The sequence below is a fragment of the Centrocercus urophasianus genome, unplaced genomic scaffold (genome assembly GCF_019232065.1).
Source record: "Centrocercus urophasianus isolate 14NV4802_14NV808 unplaced genomic scaffold, USGS_Curo_1.0 seq_11, whole genome shotgun sequence".
NCBI classification, from domain to species: Eukaryota; Metazoa; Chordata; class Aves; order Galliformes; family Phasianidae; genus Centrocercus; species Centrocercus urophasianus.
Genome location: NW_024884253.1, coordinates 3,736,643 through 3,750,822, shown reverse-complemented (window position 1 = coordinate 3,750,822; position 14,180 = coordinate 3,736,643). Strand labels below are relative to the sequence as shown.

At 42.9% G+C, this 14,180-nt stretch overlaps 1 protein-coding gene across 1 annotated transcript in view; it reads right to left on the bottom strand.

Moving 5' to 3' along the window:
- KCNK9 (potassium two pore domain channel subfamily K member 9) overlaps positions 1-13,359 on the bottom strand; it is an 80,239-nt gene extending 66,880 nt beyond the window's left edge. Inside the window, exon 1 of the mRNA XM_042808894.1 lies at positions 12,795-13,359. Coding sequence (XP_042664828.1) covers positions 12,795-13,359 — 565 coding nt within the window. The remainder of the gene's footprint in view (positions 1-12,794) is intronic.
- Between the last annotated feature and the right edge of the window lie 821 nt (positions 13,360-14,180).

Genomic DNA, 14,180 nt, shown 5'->3' with positions numbered 1-14,180 from the left:
TGGATATGTAAGATTAGAGAGATGGCCCACAGACTATAGGAATGAATCTGCAATTAATCAGGATGTATGAGAAACTGTGGGACCTGAATATGATGTAAAAGATATGGAATAATGGGTAAAGATATTGTCCTGGTTTCATCTGGGACAGTGTTTATAGCACAGTGATGTTTGGTTGTTGGTGTATGCCCAGTGCCAGGCTGGGCAGCTCACCATTGCGGAATGGCAGCAGAGGTAGGGCAAAGCCAGAACAGCTAGCCTGAATTAGACAAGGTGTTATTCCATATCATGTGACATGATGCAGAAGGCTATAAAGCTGTGCAGAAGTAGCCACAGGTGGGCCACTTGCTCGGGGATTGGCAGGACATCAGTTGGCAAGTGGTGAGACATAGTGCTGTTAGCAGGGTGTCCATCAAAAAGTGGTTGCACCAACAGCTGGGCATCTGCCAGCAGGTGGTGAGTAATTGAAATGTGGATATAGAGATGTAGAGAGATATAAAAATATATTACATGTAGCTTACATCACATTTTTGTTTCTGTTTCCCTTTTCTGTCTTAGTAAATAGTTTTTATCTTTACCCACAAGTTCTATTTTGTTTCCAGTCCTCTCTCTGATCCCACTGGTGAAGGCTGGTGGGAATGAGCAAATGGCTGTGTGGTGCTTAGCTGACTGCTGGGTTAAACCACAACAACTTCATACGAAAGCAAGGTCATTTCATGTTAGCATTTTGCTTCCCTCTCTAATACTTTGATTTTTCTGTTCCTTTCTCAAAAAATTGTCCAAAACTGGCCCCAATTTTCAAGCTGAAGCCTTACAAATACCAACAAAACAGAATAACTGCTTTCTGTGACTTACATCCAATACTTGCCTATTTCAAACGTCTTTCGCCGCAGAGCCATATTTAGACTGCAATCCACTTCGTTACCATGTTTTGGTTGCAGTACTTGCATCTAGTCAGTTTACATCATTTTTCTTTGGATGTATTTGATTTTTCCTTCTGCAGTGTAGTACTTTGCACTTGTCTTTATTGAATTTCACCAAATTGATTTCAGACCATTTTCCAATTTATCAAAATCATTTCGTATTCTGCTTCTGCCCGCCAAAGTGCTAGCGACCCCCCCTTACTATTAATAATATGTGTTCTCTCTGTTCTATCAGTCAAGCCATTAATGAGAAAATTGAATAGTATCAGCCACAAGACAAACCCTTGTAAGACCCCTGTAAATGTTATGGCCATCCAAACCTACGGAAAACTAGAATAAAGATTTTAGCATTTTTTAACTCCTGCTGTGAAATTATCCAGTTGTAGATTTAGTACAGGCCAACCCAGTTTGTATTTTCTGTCCAATTTACATACACCTGCATAGAGTATTCTTTTGTCACAGATGAGATAAATGCAGATGCAGTGCAACCTCCAGTTTACAGCATGTGTGTTTCCAGACTTTGCACTCTCCTCTACTAACTCAATCCTGCTTATGTTTTTCTGCAACGTTTATAACAGCATATCCAATAAAAGTCACTAAATACCGCTCCCCCAATATCAACTAAACCAGCTATTCCACTTAAAAAAAAAAAAAAAGAAACCAAGAAAAACAAACAACAACAGCAACAAACAACAGAGAAGTCTGACATGAGTTACTCAAGAAAAATCTGTGTTGGTTTCAGCTTGTCCCTTGCTATCCCCCAGGTATTTTCACACTGATTTTTTAACTGCTTGGTCAAATATACTTCTGAGTATCAAATTTAGGCTGATTGGGCATTAACTCCCCATGTTTCCTCGTGTTGCTTTTTTAGAGATCGGCAGTGTGTTTGCTTTTCCCTACAACAGCCACTGGTAGAGCCGTTCAAACAATAGCCATAAAAAAACTGGCGACGCTGCTGACAGTGAGCAGTTGCTGCTAAGAGAAAAGTTTGATTCTTATCTAGACATTCAGCTGGAGACAAAATGGTAGGATGCACTAATAATCCCTCAGGGAAGCAGAAACCTTCAGCAAAAAAGGACATGATAAACTTATGTAGATACCAAGCAAGATCCAAGACAAACTTCAAACAGTCTGTGTGTGTACAGAACCATAAAAAATAAGGCAGGAGGAGATGAGTCCATAACTTGCCGCGAGGTAGGACGGTATGCATAGGTCATTCTTGACAGATGCTTGTCTGTCCTGTTCTTCAAGGCTTAGCAAAGAAGAGCACACCTTCCCCAGGCAATATAGTTGTGTTTCACTGATATCATGACTAAAACGATCTTTCCTCTGTGGCTACTCTAACTCTTCTTTGCTGCTGTTTAACTATTTCTCTTATTCACGATATCAAAGTTAAGCTCTTCAGGAACAAACTGTGGCTTTAGTTGGATATTAAAAGCTTCCCAGGCAGGATTTTTTTCCAAAGAGATCACACAAATATTTTTAACTGCTCAGCACCCAACCTGCAAGTTAGGTTTCTACAAGTCATCCAAATCGGGACCTCAAATATTCAAATGCCAGCAACTTCATTTGTGACACTTACTGCCAAATACTCAAAATTAAGTTTGCATCCAATCCTTCTACCTCTTCAGTATTGCCAACCAGCCTTTGCTACAGATCGTCTCAAAAAAGAACAGTTGGAATAAAAGAAAAAAACCATACCATAAAATATTAATATTTCCCTGCTTTGGAAGCTGTGATACAGAAGCGAACCACCCAAGATTAAATAATTATCACCAAATAAATACTGAAGTGCCAGCAGCCGGCCTATCCACATTGTAAGGGCACTGATAACAAACTTCACACAGCAAAAGCTGTGTAGGAAGACTGAGGCTTTATGGAAAATTATCTCTGGTGCCAGTCCAACAAGTTAAACTGGAGCTGAATACAAACCATAGAGATTAAGGACAGGAGTGGTACAAAGGCTTCTAAATGAAAATATAATTGGTGGAGAATATTCAGGAAGAAAACAAAAACAAAGCCATTCTGAAACCTATCAAATGCTTCTCACACATGAAAACCAACCTCTTGGATGTGCAGTACATTCACAAACTGACTTGTAACATTGCTAATTTGTTTCTGTTGGCCTACACCAGTAGGTATCAGCTTATGTTGCTTGCTCTGACTGGCAGAGTGCACTCATTAAGGCAAACATATTGCTCCTAAAGCCCTAATTGTTTTGAAAAGTGTCCTTTAAATAACAGGCTTTTTACTACTAGGCAGGATGTGTTTTAAGAGCAAATCATGAGCTTAAGCCTTTGCTGCCAAAAGACTGAATGCTCATTTGTTTGTCAGGCAAAAATACCAAAAAATAATGTAAAATCTGACAGAGCATCAGCACAGACCAAATAACTATCATGTCCATCCTCTTCTTGAGATTCATTGACACATTAAACAGAAAAGGAAGGGAGAAACTCTGAAGGAGAGAGCTTGAGAACACCACTGAATTCTTAATATAGCCGTTGAAAGGTCAACTAAAGAATTCAGGTAAAATCTCTGGCATTTCCAGGTGTTTCCAATGGCACAGACCACCATCACTGTTTTAACTGTCAGTTGTCTAGCATTTAACATATTTCTAAAACAAATAAATAATACTGCAGAAAAGGCTATAGGTATAGCTCCTGTTTGGTGTTCAGCAGCAAACAAATAGTACATCAGGTCCTTTTACAGAGGACATGTTGGACTGATGGTGAATAAATGTCTTCAAATGCTGGGACAGCCTCTCAGTTCTCAAACGTTGCTTACCAAACCTTCATGCTGTTTTTCTCCTTAGGATTCTACAGCAATTCAGATTTTTTGACAGCCTGTAACAAATCTGGAAAATAATGAAATGACATCTTTCTATTATTTCTGGTCCTCAGAAGAAAATACTGGTATTTTTAGAGTGAAAGGTACTTTTCTACAATTTCTGGTCTACCTCTGAAAACCCAAAAAGTTCCCAAAGACCAGAATAACTGTGGAGGAGCACTGAGACTTTGAGTCACTTCTGCAGGTATGATGTCTTTTTCTGATGCAAGATTATAATCAATCACCTTTACTACCTCAAGAGTTTTAAAGCATTTCAGATGCAGTACAGTACAATATAGCTATCACACAGGAGCTTCTAGTTAAGGTTCCATGTGGCTCCTGTTCCTGGAGTTCATTTTATTGCAGGTCCCCTAAGCTTCCAGAGCAGAGTCAACCTATGTACCACACTTCAGATTTTTTAAAATTATTGCTGTCCATAGCACTATTTCCACTCAGTGGAGCCAAGCCTGTTTCACCATACAGTCCAAACAATTAGCAGCAAACACGAACTGTTTATTAATTCAGTAGAGGTCTAGACCTCTGAAACAAGAGTATAGAGTATTTGACGCCTTTTCCTACTGGGTCTGGTCCTGAAAAGTCCCAGGTGCAGCAAAGTGAAAACTCAAAATTCTCAGTGGTCATTGGTTTGTTACAGTGATTAATTTCTAATACAGTAGATGATTGCAAGAGGATTCTAATACAGCAATGATTGATGATTTAAACATTGTAGGAGTACATCCTCACAATGGGAAAACAAAAGAAAAGGTGGTGGAAGAAATAAAAGACCCCATCTGCACCCAAACATCTCCATTAGGAGTTAATGGTAATATGTCTGATGACAGTGTCAATCGCCTGGGGCGTAGCTTTCTTTTATTTCTACCTTCCTTCAGTATGTTAAGAATACCCCTAAATTAAGAGTCTACAAACATTTCCTTGCAGCTAATCTTCTGCTCTATACAATTACAGAGAGCTGCTGTAGGTTTCATTCACAGTCTGTGTCCTAACGCTCCCTGTGAAATTTTCCTGTCAGAGACATCTCACAGTTAGCAAATGGAGCAATCCTCTTCTGCGACAGGAGAACAAGTAGACAATCAACTTCCCATCAAGATACCTTTTAACCTCAATATTTGCCTGCCTTTCTCTGAAGCTCTTCTTGCTGGTGCAGCTAGTAGGAAAGACAATACAGGCTATTCCCAGCTAAACATCCTAACAAGTAAGAAATACATCAGTCCTTAATAGAGATATGTCTTTCACTGATATGCCTAAATATCTCACTATTGAAAACAGTTAAAAAGGATACTGAACTCTTTAACCAACTGGCTACTGCATATACCCCTTGTAGCAACTGGCATTACAATAAAAAATGGTCAGTTAACTCCAAAGCAAAAATAATAATAATAATACTGAAAAGAAATTGGAAGGTTTTTTCCCCTGAAATGAAAGCATGTGTTGCACTACCAAAACGAAACAAAAAAAATGTCTCAGTGGATCAGAAGAGATTGTTAGGCTGCAATGAAAGAAAGCAAAATTTTTAAAAAATCACCACCAAAACAGATAAAAAGAATAAAAACACATCAGTGTTTGTCAAGATTTTTGTTGCTGTAAGTTAAGGTATTTAGTAAGTATATACATGAGCCTTCCACTTTCAATTAAAAAAAATAAAAACCAGTATAAATGTTGAATTCAACAATTTGCAATTCAGATTTTACAAAAATTCCACTAGCTCTGCTTGCTTCATTATTAAAAAATAAATCCGAATATTTTTATTAAAAATATTTTGGGGAAATTGGTTTGCTACAGAATATAGCTCCTTGCTATAGACTGTAGAAGTCATGTCAAATAATAGCCTGATCCAAATCAACTGTGAGTTGAAACAGCCTCTTCATTATTTACAGCAGACTTTGGATCATGTATTAATTTCAGTTTCCTTGTTGGTTTTGGGTTTGTTTTTTGGTTTTTTTTTGCCAGAATTCCCTAACCCACAAATCTGGCTTTAATTAAAAAAGCTGCCATAGCTACATGGTCAACATCAACATTAGTTGTAGCTAGTCAAGTCGTAGAGACCTTGGAGAATACAGGTAACCTGTGGGAAGGCTCCACACTTTCTAGCTTAGAGTCAGTATATCCCACTGACTCTATCCAGAGAAAGCAATGAAGGCAGCGAAGCACTGGAGCAGGTTGCCTAGAGATGTGGTTGATGTCCCTGGAGACTTTGAAGGTAAGGCTGGATCAAGCCCTGGGCAATCTGATTTACGTGTGCATGTTCACTGCAGGGGAGTTGGACTAGATGGCCTTAAAAGGTCCCTTCCAACTCTAAGGATTCTATGATTCTATGAATGATTTAAAATTAATTAGCATCAAACTAATGTACATGTGTGGAATTCCTGAATTAGTCCATGGCTTCATTCAAGAACTTCTACAGATGAAAGAGATGAACATGTCTGCTACATACAGCAAACATCTGCTCTAAGTTCACAGTAAGCTGTAGCTCAACTTAGAAGCAGCACGGTCTCTTACAGATTAGTTCCGCATCATCAGCAACTGTCCTTGCTAGCATCTGTTTCAAAGGATATTTCATGTAGCCATTATCCAAATCCAGTCAAGGATTCTCAGGAAAAATCCACTGGAACCAGGTAACTAAAAACCCTAAAAGGTCTTTAAAAAAACAGCCAGAATTGTAAATGCTCCTTAATATATGAAAACTCTAAGTTCTGCTGTTGTTGCATGTCAGAAGATCTAAGCTGCAGGACTTTGCTAGTATCACCTGGAATTCATTATGGATCTGTGCCTTTGGTTTCTCTCAGCTGTTTAATCTGTTTATAAACTACCACATGGTCTGAAAGACAGGGAAGTGAGCTGCTAGGCAATTAGAAATAGTTCCCAACCTGAATCTTCAGAAAGACATTTTATCTTCTTGTCTCTAAATTGAGGGTAATTTTTATAGAGGTGTTTTGAAGATGAATCACCTAATGTCAGAACAGCATTCTGAATATAAAGTGCCGTGTAACTCCAGTTTGAAGCCACGAGCATCGTTTTCAGTATTTGTGAAGGAATATGCTCCAGCACTGAAGGAACTAAGCACCTCAGCTCAGACTGCCTGCAAGAGAAGATGACAGCACCCTGGCTATCACTTTAGCCAGACCAACAGGGTCAGTCCCAAAACACGTTGCCCAAACTGAAAGCTCTCCATTAATCAATTTTCCTTTAATTCAAGTCTCACAGTTTTGTTGCTGTTGCCACAGAAAGCAAAGGAGTTCCACTTTCTAGTGGAAACAAGCCAATAGCTAGCAGACAAACTTAATCCAATATCCTTAGTCTAGAAAACCTCCTCTCCTTTCCAGTTATTGCTCTATACATGTCTGCTATCTGTATCAGGGGGAATCACTTTTTTTCAGCTAATTACTACCCCAAAAGACTCACTGACACCTCTAACTTACCTCTTATCAGTGGGCAAACAGACATTTCTGTGGTGACACCTACAAAGGCACACAAATTATTTCACTGCACAGAAAAATACTGAATAAGAGAAGCCCACAGAATGGTGAAAACAGAATGAAAATATTTTGGTTTTCTTTCTCAAGAAAAAACAAGCAGTGTAAGAACTATTAAGAGACTGAGACATGGCGAAAGAAAATTGCTGAACATAAGGCTGATAAAGACTCCAAGAGGTCAGCCACTCCATTGTCTTCCCCAAGGGCAAAAGCAGCCGTAACTTAACCATTCCTGACAGATGTTTGTCTAAACTCTTGTTTAAAACCATCCAATGATGGAGATTCCACAGCCTCCTTAGGCAATCCCCTCCTGCACAGAACTACCCTGACAACCAGAAAGAGTGTGCTAGTGCCTAATTTAAATCTCGCTTGCTTCAGTTAAAGAAGTGAGGAATAGTTAGAAAGAAAAGAGAGGGCACCAAATTCTAAAAGAATACAAAATGCCAACTTCTCAAGACTGGGGATGCTAAGGAAATCTCCTGACATCATCACAAAGTAGAGTGACTAGAGGTTTCTCGATGCTTTTCCAGAAATGTTTTCAAACTTCTACTGGATATTCACCATCAATAAACCATACAGCTGGTGCAGTTCAGCATCAGTTTGAACTTGCTTATCAGCCACTTTTAAAAAGCTTTTGCTAACGTCCCTCTGTCAGGAATGTCAGGCATCATTGCAAAACCAGTTTTCAAGAACTCAAAAACTGTTTCTGTGAGCATGTGAACAAAGGAGGAATACAAAGTCCCTTCTGTCTTAGTAGAATATTATTTGAATTATCTTTTTCTTGTTAATCCTCTATGAGACAAAGAATAAAGTACAAAAAGATATTGCAGACTATCTTAGTTTTGCAGCAGATCAAACTCTAGAAAATGGTTCATGGAAGCTGACACCCCTTTGCCACAAGCAAGTCTTACAAATTCTGATCATCCAGTATTCTCCACTGATGCTTCAGATGGGATAAATCAGAATAGATTCCTTACTTTAGCGGATCTACAAGCATTCATGTCACCAGAAAACCTTACTCTCTACTTTCACCTGAGTTTATTAATAACAGAGTGACTTCAACCACAACTTGGTTGTTTGGGGTGCTTTTTGTTTGTTCATTTGTTTTGATTTGATTTTTTAAATGAGCTATGATCTTCAGGTTCCTGGTAACTCACAAATGCAGCAGGTAACAGAAAAAAGCATTAATGTATTTGTTCTCTGTCTTTTCTCTGCTATTTTGTTCTCTTCTTTTTTTTTTCTTAATTTCCATGTCAAATTATCCATCTGACCCTACTCTCTACTCAAAGCTTTTCACTGGAATGCGTTTAAATATTACTGGCTATGGAAAAATCAGAAATTGACTCCATTCACTGGAGGCTGGCCTTACAGAAATACTGACAAAATAATTCACATGTAAAAATACAACCTTTTCTAATCCAAATTAGAAAAAATTGGAACATTATCATCTTCGTGAGTATTTACACCCGTTTTACAGAAAAGGAAAGTGATGCAGAGAAAGGATGAGCAACGAGAGCCTTAGTCCATTAATGTAGGTTCAAGCTGGCTGTCAGGCCATCATCTGCCTGAAGTAAGCCATCCCCTTCCTGAACCTTTAGATATCAGTAGCCAAACTGCTGTCAGTAGGTTGTTATTCCACTCATCACTGCAGATTTTGCACCATATTCTACAAAACTATTTTGTCTCTACTCACCAGGAACATTCAGCCACTGTTTATAACAAGTTTAAGACTCAAAACAAAGGCCTAAAAGCTAGAAAAAGAGACTAAGTAATTCACTGCACACACTGTTTCAATTTTGCTCTACTTACAGTAACTTCTCAGGAAAAAAATAAATAAAAATCCTCAATCTGTTTGTTGTTTCAGTTCATCTTAGGGTGACATAAACAGCTTTCAGTTCTTTATATTCTGCACAAGCCTCCAGAAATATTCACTGTTTACTAGAGCTCAGTGGTGTTAAATCAAGTATGACTATCACCCTTTAAGGCCTAAATCATAGAGCGATACTCATACCAACAACACATTTTGACAGTGTCGACACCTTCTTACATGGAATCAGTTTAGCCACACATAAACCTGTAGAAAAGGGCATTAAAACTTAGTAGAAATCCTAGCAACCACTTTCTAGTTTCAAAAGTTGGCATTTTCATTCACTGTATCCAGCCTCTTGATTAACTCACTGTCAAAATTTACAGCGCATCTCACAAAAGTTAAACAGCTGGATGGAGAACTGGCTTAAATCACTTTCTGTCATCATTTTGGCTGTGTAATTGTAAATGGATAGGAAATTATACTAACTCCAAAGTGGTTACAATTCTGAAATAAACTCAGCAACTGGTGAGAGTCAAGAACAGCTTATTAGTTCATTTGATCACCTAAAAACTTTCTCAGAATAGAATTCAAATATGATCAAAACTTTGCATGATATTTCTCTTCTTATACCGGATTTTAAGAGCAGAATCATCCAATGTTGTAGCACCCAGAGCTGTGTTCAAGAAAATAGAAAAAGAAAAACCAACAATGTGCACCTGGGGAGTAGATGAAAGAAAACCCTGCTTCTGTTTACTTGATCAACTCCCTCTTGTTTAGTATTCATGACAAGTGAGCAACAACTCCTCACCATCCCTTTATAAAAAGCAAAATGCTGAAGATTTGAGGAAATGTGAGAGTTGATCAAACCTCTCTGCCTCACGCGGGAAGCTTTGACTTTTCTGTACAACCCAAACAGGTCCTTAATGCAGTGCTCTCCGGGGAGGCAAGACTCGGAGCCTCACCAAGCCCCGCAGCCCTACTCAAGGCGGAGGCTGCCCAGCAGGGCGGCCGGACCCGGCGGCGCGGAGGTTGCCGGAGCTGTCCCTTCAGCACCACGTCCCGCGGCGACAGCAGACCGCGGCTTGGTGTCAGCGAATAGCGAGGATCGCCTTTGATTTAATTAAAGCTACGCAGTTTAAACCAACACGGTAAAGAAGTGATCGCATACATTGCTAGCACGGCGATATAAGGAACATAATTAAGCTAGACATAAATTAGTCTGCTATTATATGCATATTGGTAGACTATGTGGTTCCATTGATTCCACTTGCACTTCTCAGAAGAGAAGTTTGTAGGGACAGATTTATTACTCTGGAATACGCAATGATTGTTTTTACTCACTCTGCTTCAACAGTCAGTCTGAGATGGTTATTTAGGGGCACTTTACGTGAGTACTTACTGACTACAGCACATTCTCTAATGCATACGCTGCATGTGCTTCTTGAAGGTTTCAGAGGGAGAAGGAAATGTATATGAGAGCATACACACAGACTAAAAATAGGAGCCATCACAAAAAATTAAGATGAACATCTCAGATAACTGTCCAATGCAGGAAACACAGAGAAGAAGTATTTTCTTATCTTCCTGATAACTGTAATATATAAAGTTGTACTCTCCCCCTGTGAAACAAATTCTTTTAGATTAAAATTAAAAAATAAATAAAAATCTTGCATGCTAATTTACACAGACAACCGACAGATCTCACAACATTCCAAAACTACTTCAGTATGAAGAGATACACAAAATAGAAAAACACTTGGCAAAAAGAAGATAGTGACTATTAATAAACTTTCCAAAGACAGAACACATATCCTCCTGGAGCAGAGCTTCCCAAATGAACAATCGTCAAACAATGTCTGTCTTTCTCCACCATTCTTTATTTTCACCCTCCCTCACAGTGGATCCCCGTTGCTATACACATGTAAAACTTAAACAATTCTGACATCCCAAAGTGCCTCTGCCTGCAGAAATGTACACTATCCATTGCACAATGACGTGCTCTGAGCTTTCTAAATGAATCTCACCTCTTTGCACGAGAGAATGTCATGGGCTTCCAGGCAAGTTGCACTTGTTTCCAGGTAAAATACGGTCAAAAGAGCAAACCATTGTTAAAAAAGCTTTTTCTGCTTCTTACCAAACAAGCTTAAGAACACAAAGTACTGCAGCCACCACTTAGGCAAGAGTACAGAGCACTGTGAGTATACAGACATGTGTGTGGAAGCCTTGCTGTAATCCAGGGCACAAATTTCACTTAGCACAAATAAATGACAAGACAAAAGGCAAGGAAAAGAGTATCCATAAGTAAAGGAGGAAAGAGAGTTCTGATGTTGTAATTAATAGGAGACATCCAAGCCATCTGCTAATTAATATGTTTATTATATATATATATAATATCAGAAAAAGGAGATTACTATTTAAAAGGACAAATAGGCTTCATGTTGCCAGAGTTTTTCAAAGGAAAATTTTAATGCAACACATACAAGACAATCAGGTGCAAATTTAAGTAAATGCAGCTCAAAGTATGGTGGATGGCATATTCTGCCAAAAATCGCCAGTAGCTTCAGGTGGCAATATGGAAATTGGCTGCAACAAGCCCTAAGTGGTAAAAAAAAAAAAAAAAAAAAAAAAAGATTGAATCTTTCTATCTTAGTAAGGAAGTGAGTCTTTTGTGCCCTGCTCTCTGTGCTACCAAACAGCCACTGAGCATAAAGGGTCTTTCAGAGCTCCCCAGATGTTAGAGGGGAGCATCTACAAGTGCTGGGAGAAGGACAGGTCAACTGCCTTAGTAAATCCACCCTGAATGCAAAATAAGGAAGAACACACCTGCTAATCAAGCCAAAGTCAGAGTTGTAGCACAGTTCTGCGTGCACGCTGCAGCCTCCAGTTATCATGGTAGTTATTTTTGTAACAAGGAAGCAAACTTTATGCAAAATGCCCTGTTTCAGCTGAACAAATCAGAGAAGTACAAAATGACAGTCTGTGGCTGTGTCCACTCTATTGTCCTGGCAAATGGCACACCCAGGGAAACCTGGCAACGAAGATGTGACAGAGGACATCACTCCTCTGGGCTGTATGCCCGCAAACAGGAGATGCATTCTGTGACCTGTTGACACTCCAGCTGCAAAGAAAACTTCAGGAACACATTTGAGAATGCCCAGGACAGGCCCAGCAGTGGGAACACAGCTGTGGGAACCCCTGCCAACAATGCCAAGACAAAGTTTGGCAAAGCAGGGCTGCCCTTAGCCACAGCTACATCCAGAGGTTTCCCAGCTCAGTCAGTTCCCACGTCTTCATCATTTTCATACTCAACCACCTGCCTTATGTTTAAGATTTCTCTGCATCTCTTAAGTGAAGGTGCATGCACATCCCAGGAGGAGCATGATGACAGGGCCTCATTCTTCCTGCAGGGAACCCCCAGAGAGCCTCATCCAGAGAATGTGACCCCCCTCTTGAGAGTGTCATCACACCTCTTCTCTCCTACTTCTCTTCACTACCCGTGCCACAGCTTGGCAATAGCCACCAAGTAGCCACCTTCCCTCCCAGGTGACCCCCAGGCTCCATCACCACAGGAAGGGATGCGGGACAAATCCAAGTCCAACAAGTTGTCCATGAAGAGCCACAAATTGCATAACACGGGAGGGAAGACAAAAAACTCATCCACCACTTAACCCGTTGCATGCCACAGCCCCCCTGCCCCTCTTCTAATCTGGAAGAGCTTTCGCCCCCTCCCCAAAATGAGACACTCACCAATGGTCGTGATGACTGTGATGGCAAAGTAGAAGGAACCGGCGAATTTCCACTGGACACCAGCCCTGTGTGGCTCGGACTGCATGATCACCAACTCCAGCTGCCGGTAGTCCTCGCTGGTGATGTTGTACTTTCCTTTGAGCCGGATCTCCTCGGCTTTGAGTTTCTCCTCCTCCCGCATCTCGTTGTCGGACTCCAGGGCATCAAAGACGGCAGCCCCGACCAGCAGGTAAGTGAACGTGCAGATGATGAGGGACAGGGTCCGCACGTTCTGCCTCTTCATGGCCGCCAGCAAGGGGCGAGTGAGGGGACCATGTCCCCCCCTGGCCGCCCGGGGATCCGACAGGCCGCAGCAGCCGCAGCAGGGGGGCAACTGCCGGGGGGGCTGGCGGCTGCTCCGGGGCAGCTTGTGCTGCGGCGGCGGCCGCTCCCCGCCCGCCTGCTCGGGCTCCTGGGAAGAGGAGAGGCACAGGAGGCTGCTGGAGCGCCGGGACCAGGTGCCTTGAAGCCGGGAAACTCTGCGCAAGACCTGCCCAAACCAAGCTGTCCCAGTGCGCAGGGCCATCCAGGGCACCCCCGCTCCTCCCCAGCACCGAGGCCAGGGGCAGGGGGTCCCCGCCGAGCTCTCGCCGAGGGAAGGGAGCGCTGGGCGGCGGTCCCGGCCCGGAGTCCTGTGGCAGGCGGGTGGGTCCCCCCGCGAACTTGGAGCGGGGAAAGGGTCCCCCACAGCCCGGGCGGGGCCGTCCCCGTCCCAAGTTTTCTTCAGGCGGCGGTGCGGAGCGGCCGGGGGGAAACGAGCAGCGGCAGCGCGTCCATCCGCGTGGAACCGCGCAGGGGACGAGGAGAAGCGGCCGCCGTCGGGGACAGCCCGCGGGGCCCGGCCCGCCCCGGCCCGAGGGAGCGCCGGCCGGGCAGGTCGGGACGGGCTAAGCTCTTTATTCCTTCCGCCGCGGTGCGAGGCGGAGAGCGGGAAGCCGGCTTGCTGCAGGTGGCCGCGGAGAGAGCAGCAGAGCGGCGTCCGGTGCGGAAAAGGCGGCGGCGGCGGCGGCGGTGTCAGGCGGCGGGCGGGGAGTTGAGGGCAGCATCCCCGGGCGAACCGGGCCGAGCCGCCGCTCCGGCGGGAGGAGGGGGCGGCGGGCCGGCGGCGTGGCCCTGGCGGCGGGCAGCCAGCGCCCCGCAGGAGCCGGGAGGAGCGGCGCGGAGCCGCCCCGGCCGCCGGGCGGGAGAAGGGAGGCGGGAGCGCGGCGAGGAGGCGGCCGGCAGCCGCGGAGCACCTGCCCCGGGCGGGAAGCGGCGGGGCGGGCGGAGCGGAAAAAGCCGGAGCCTTCCCCCGGGGAGAGAGAGCGGCGTGGGGAGGGGGGCTGAAAGCTCACAAAGCCGGAGGAG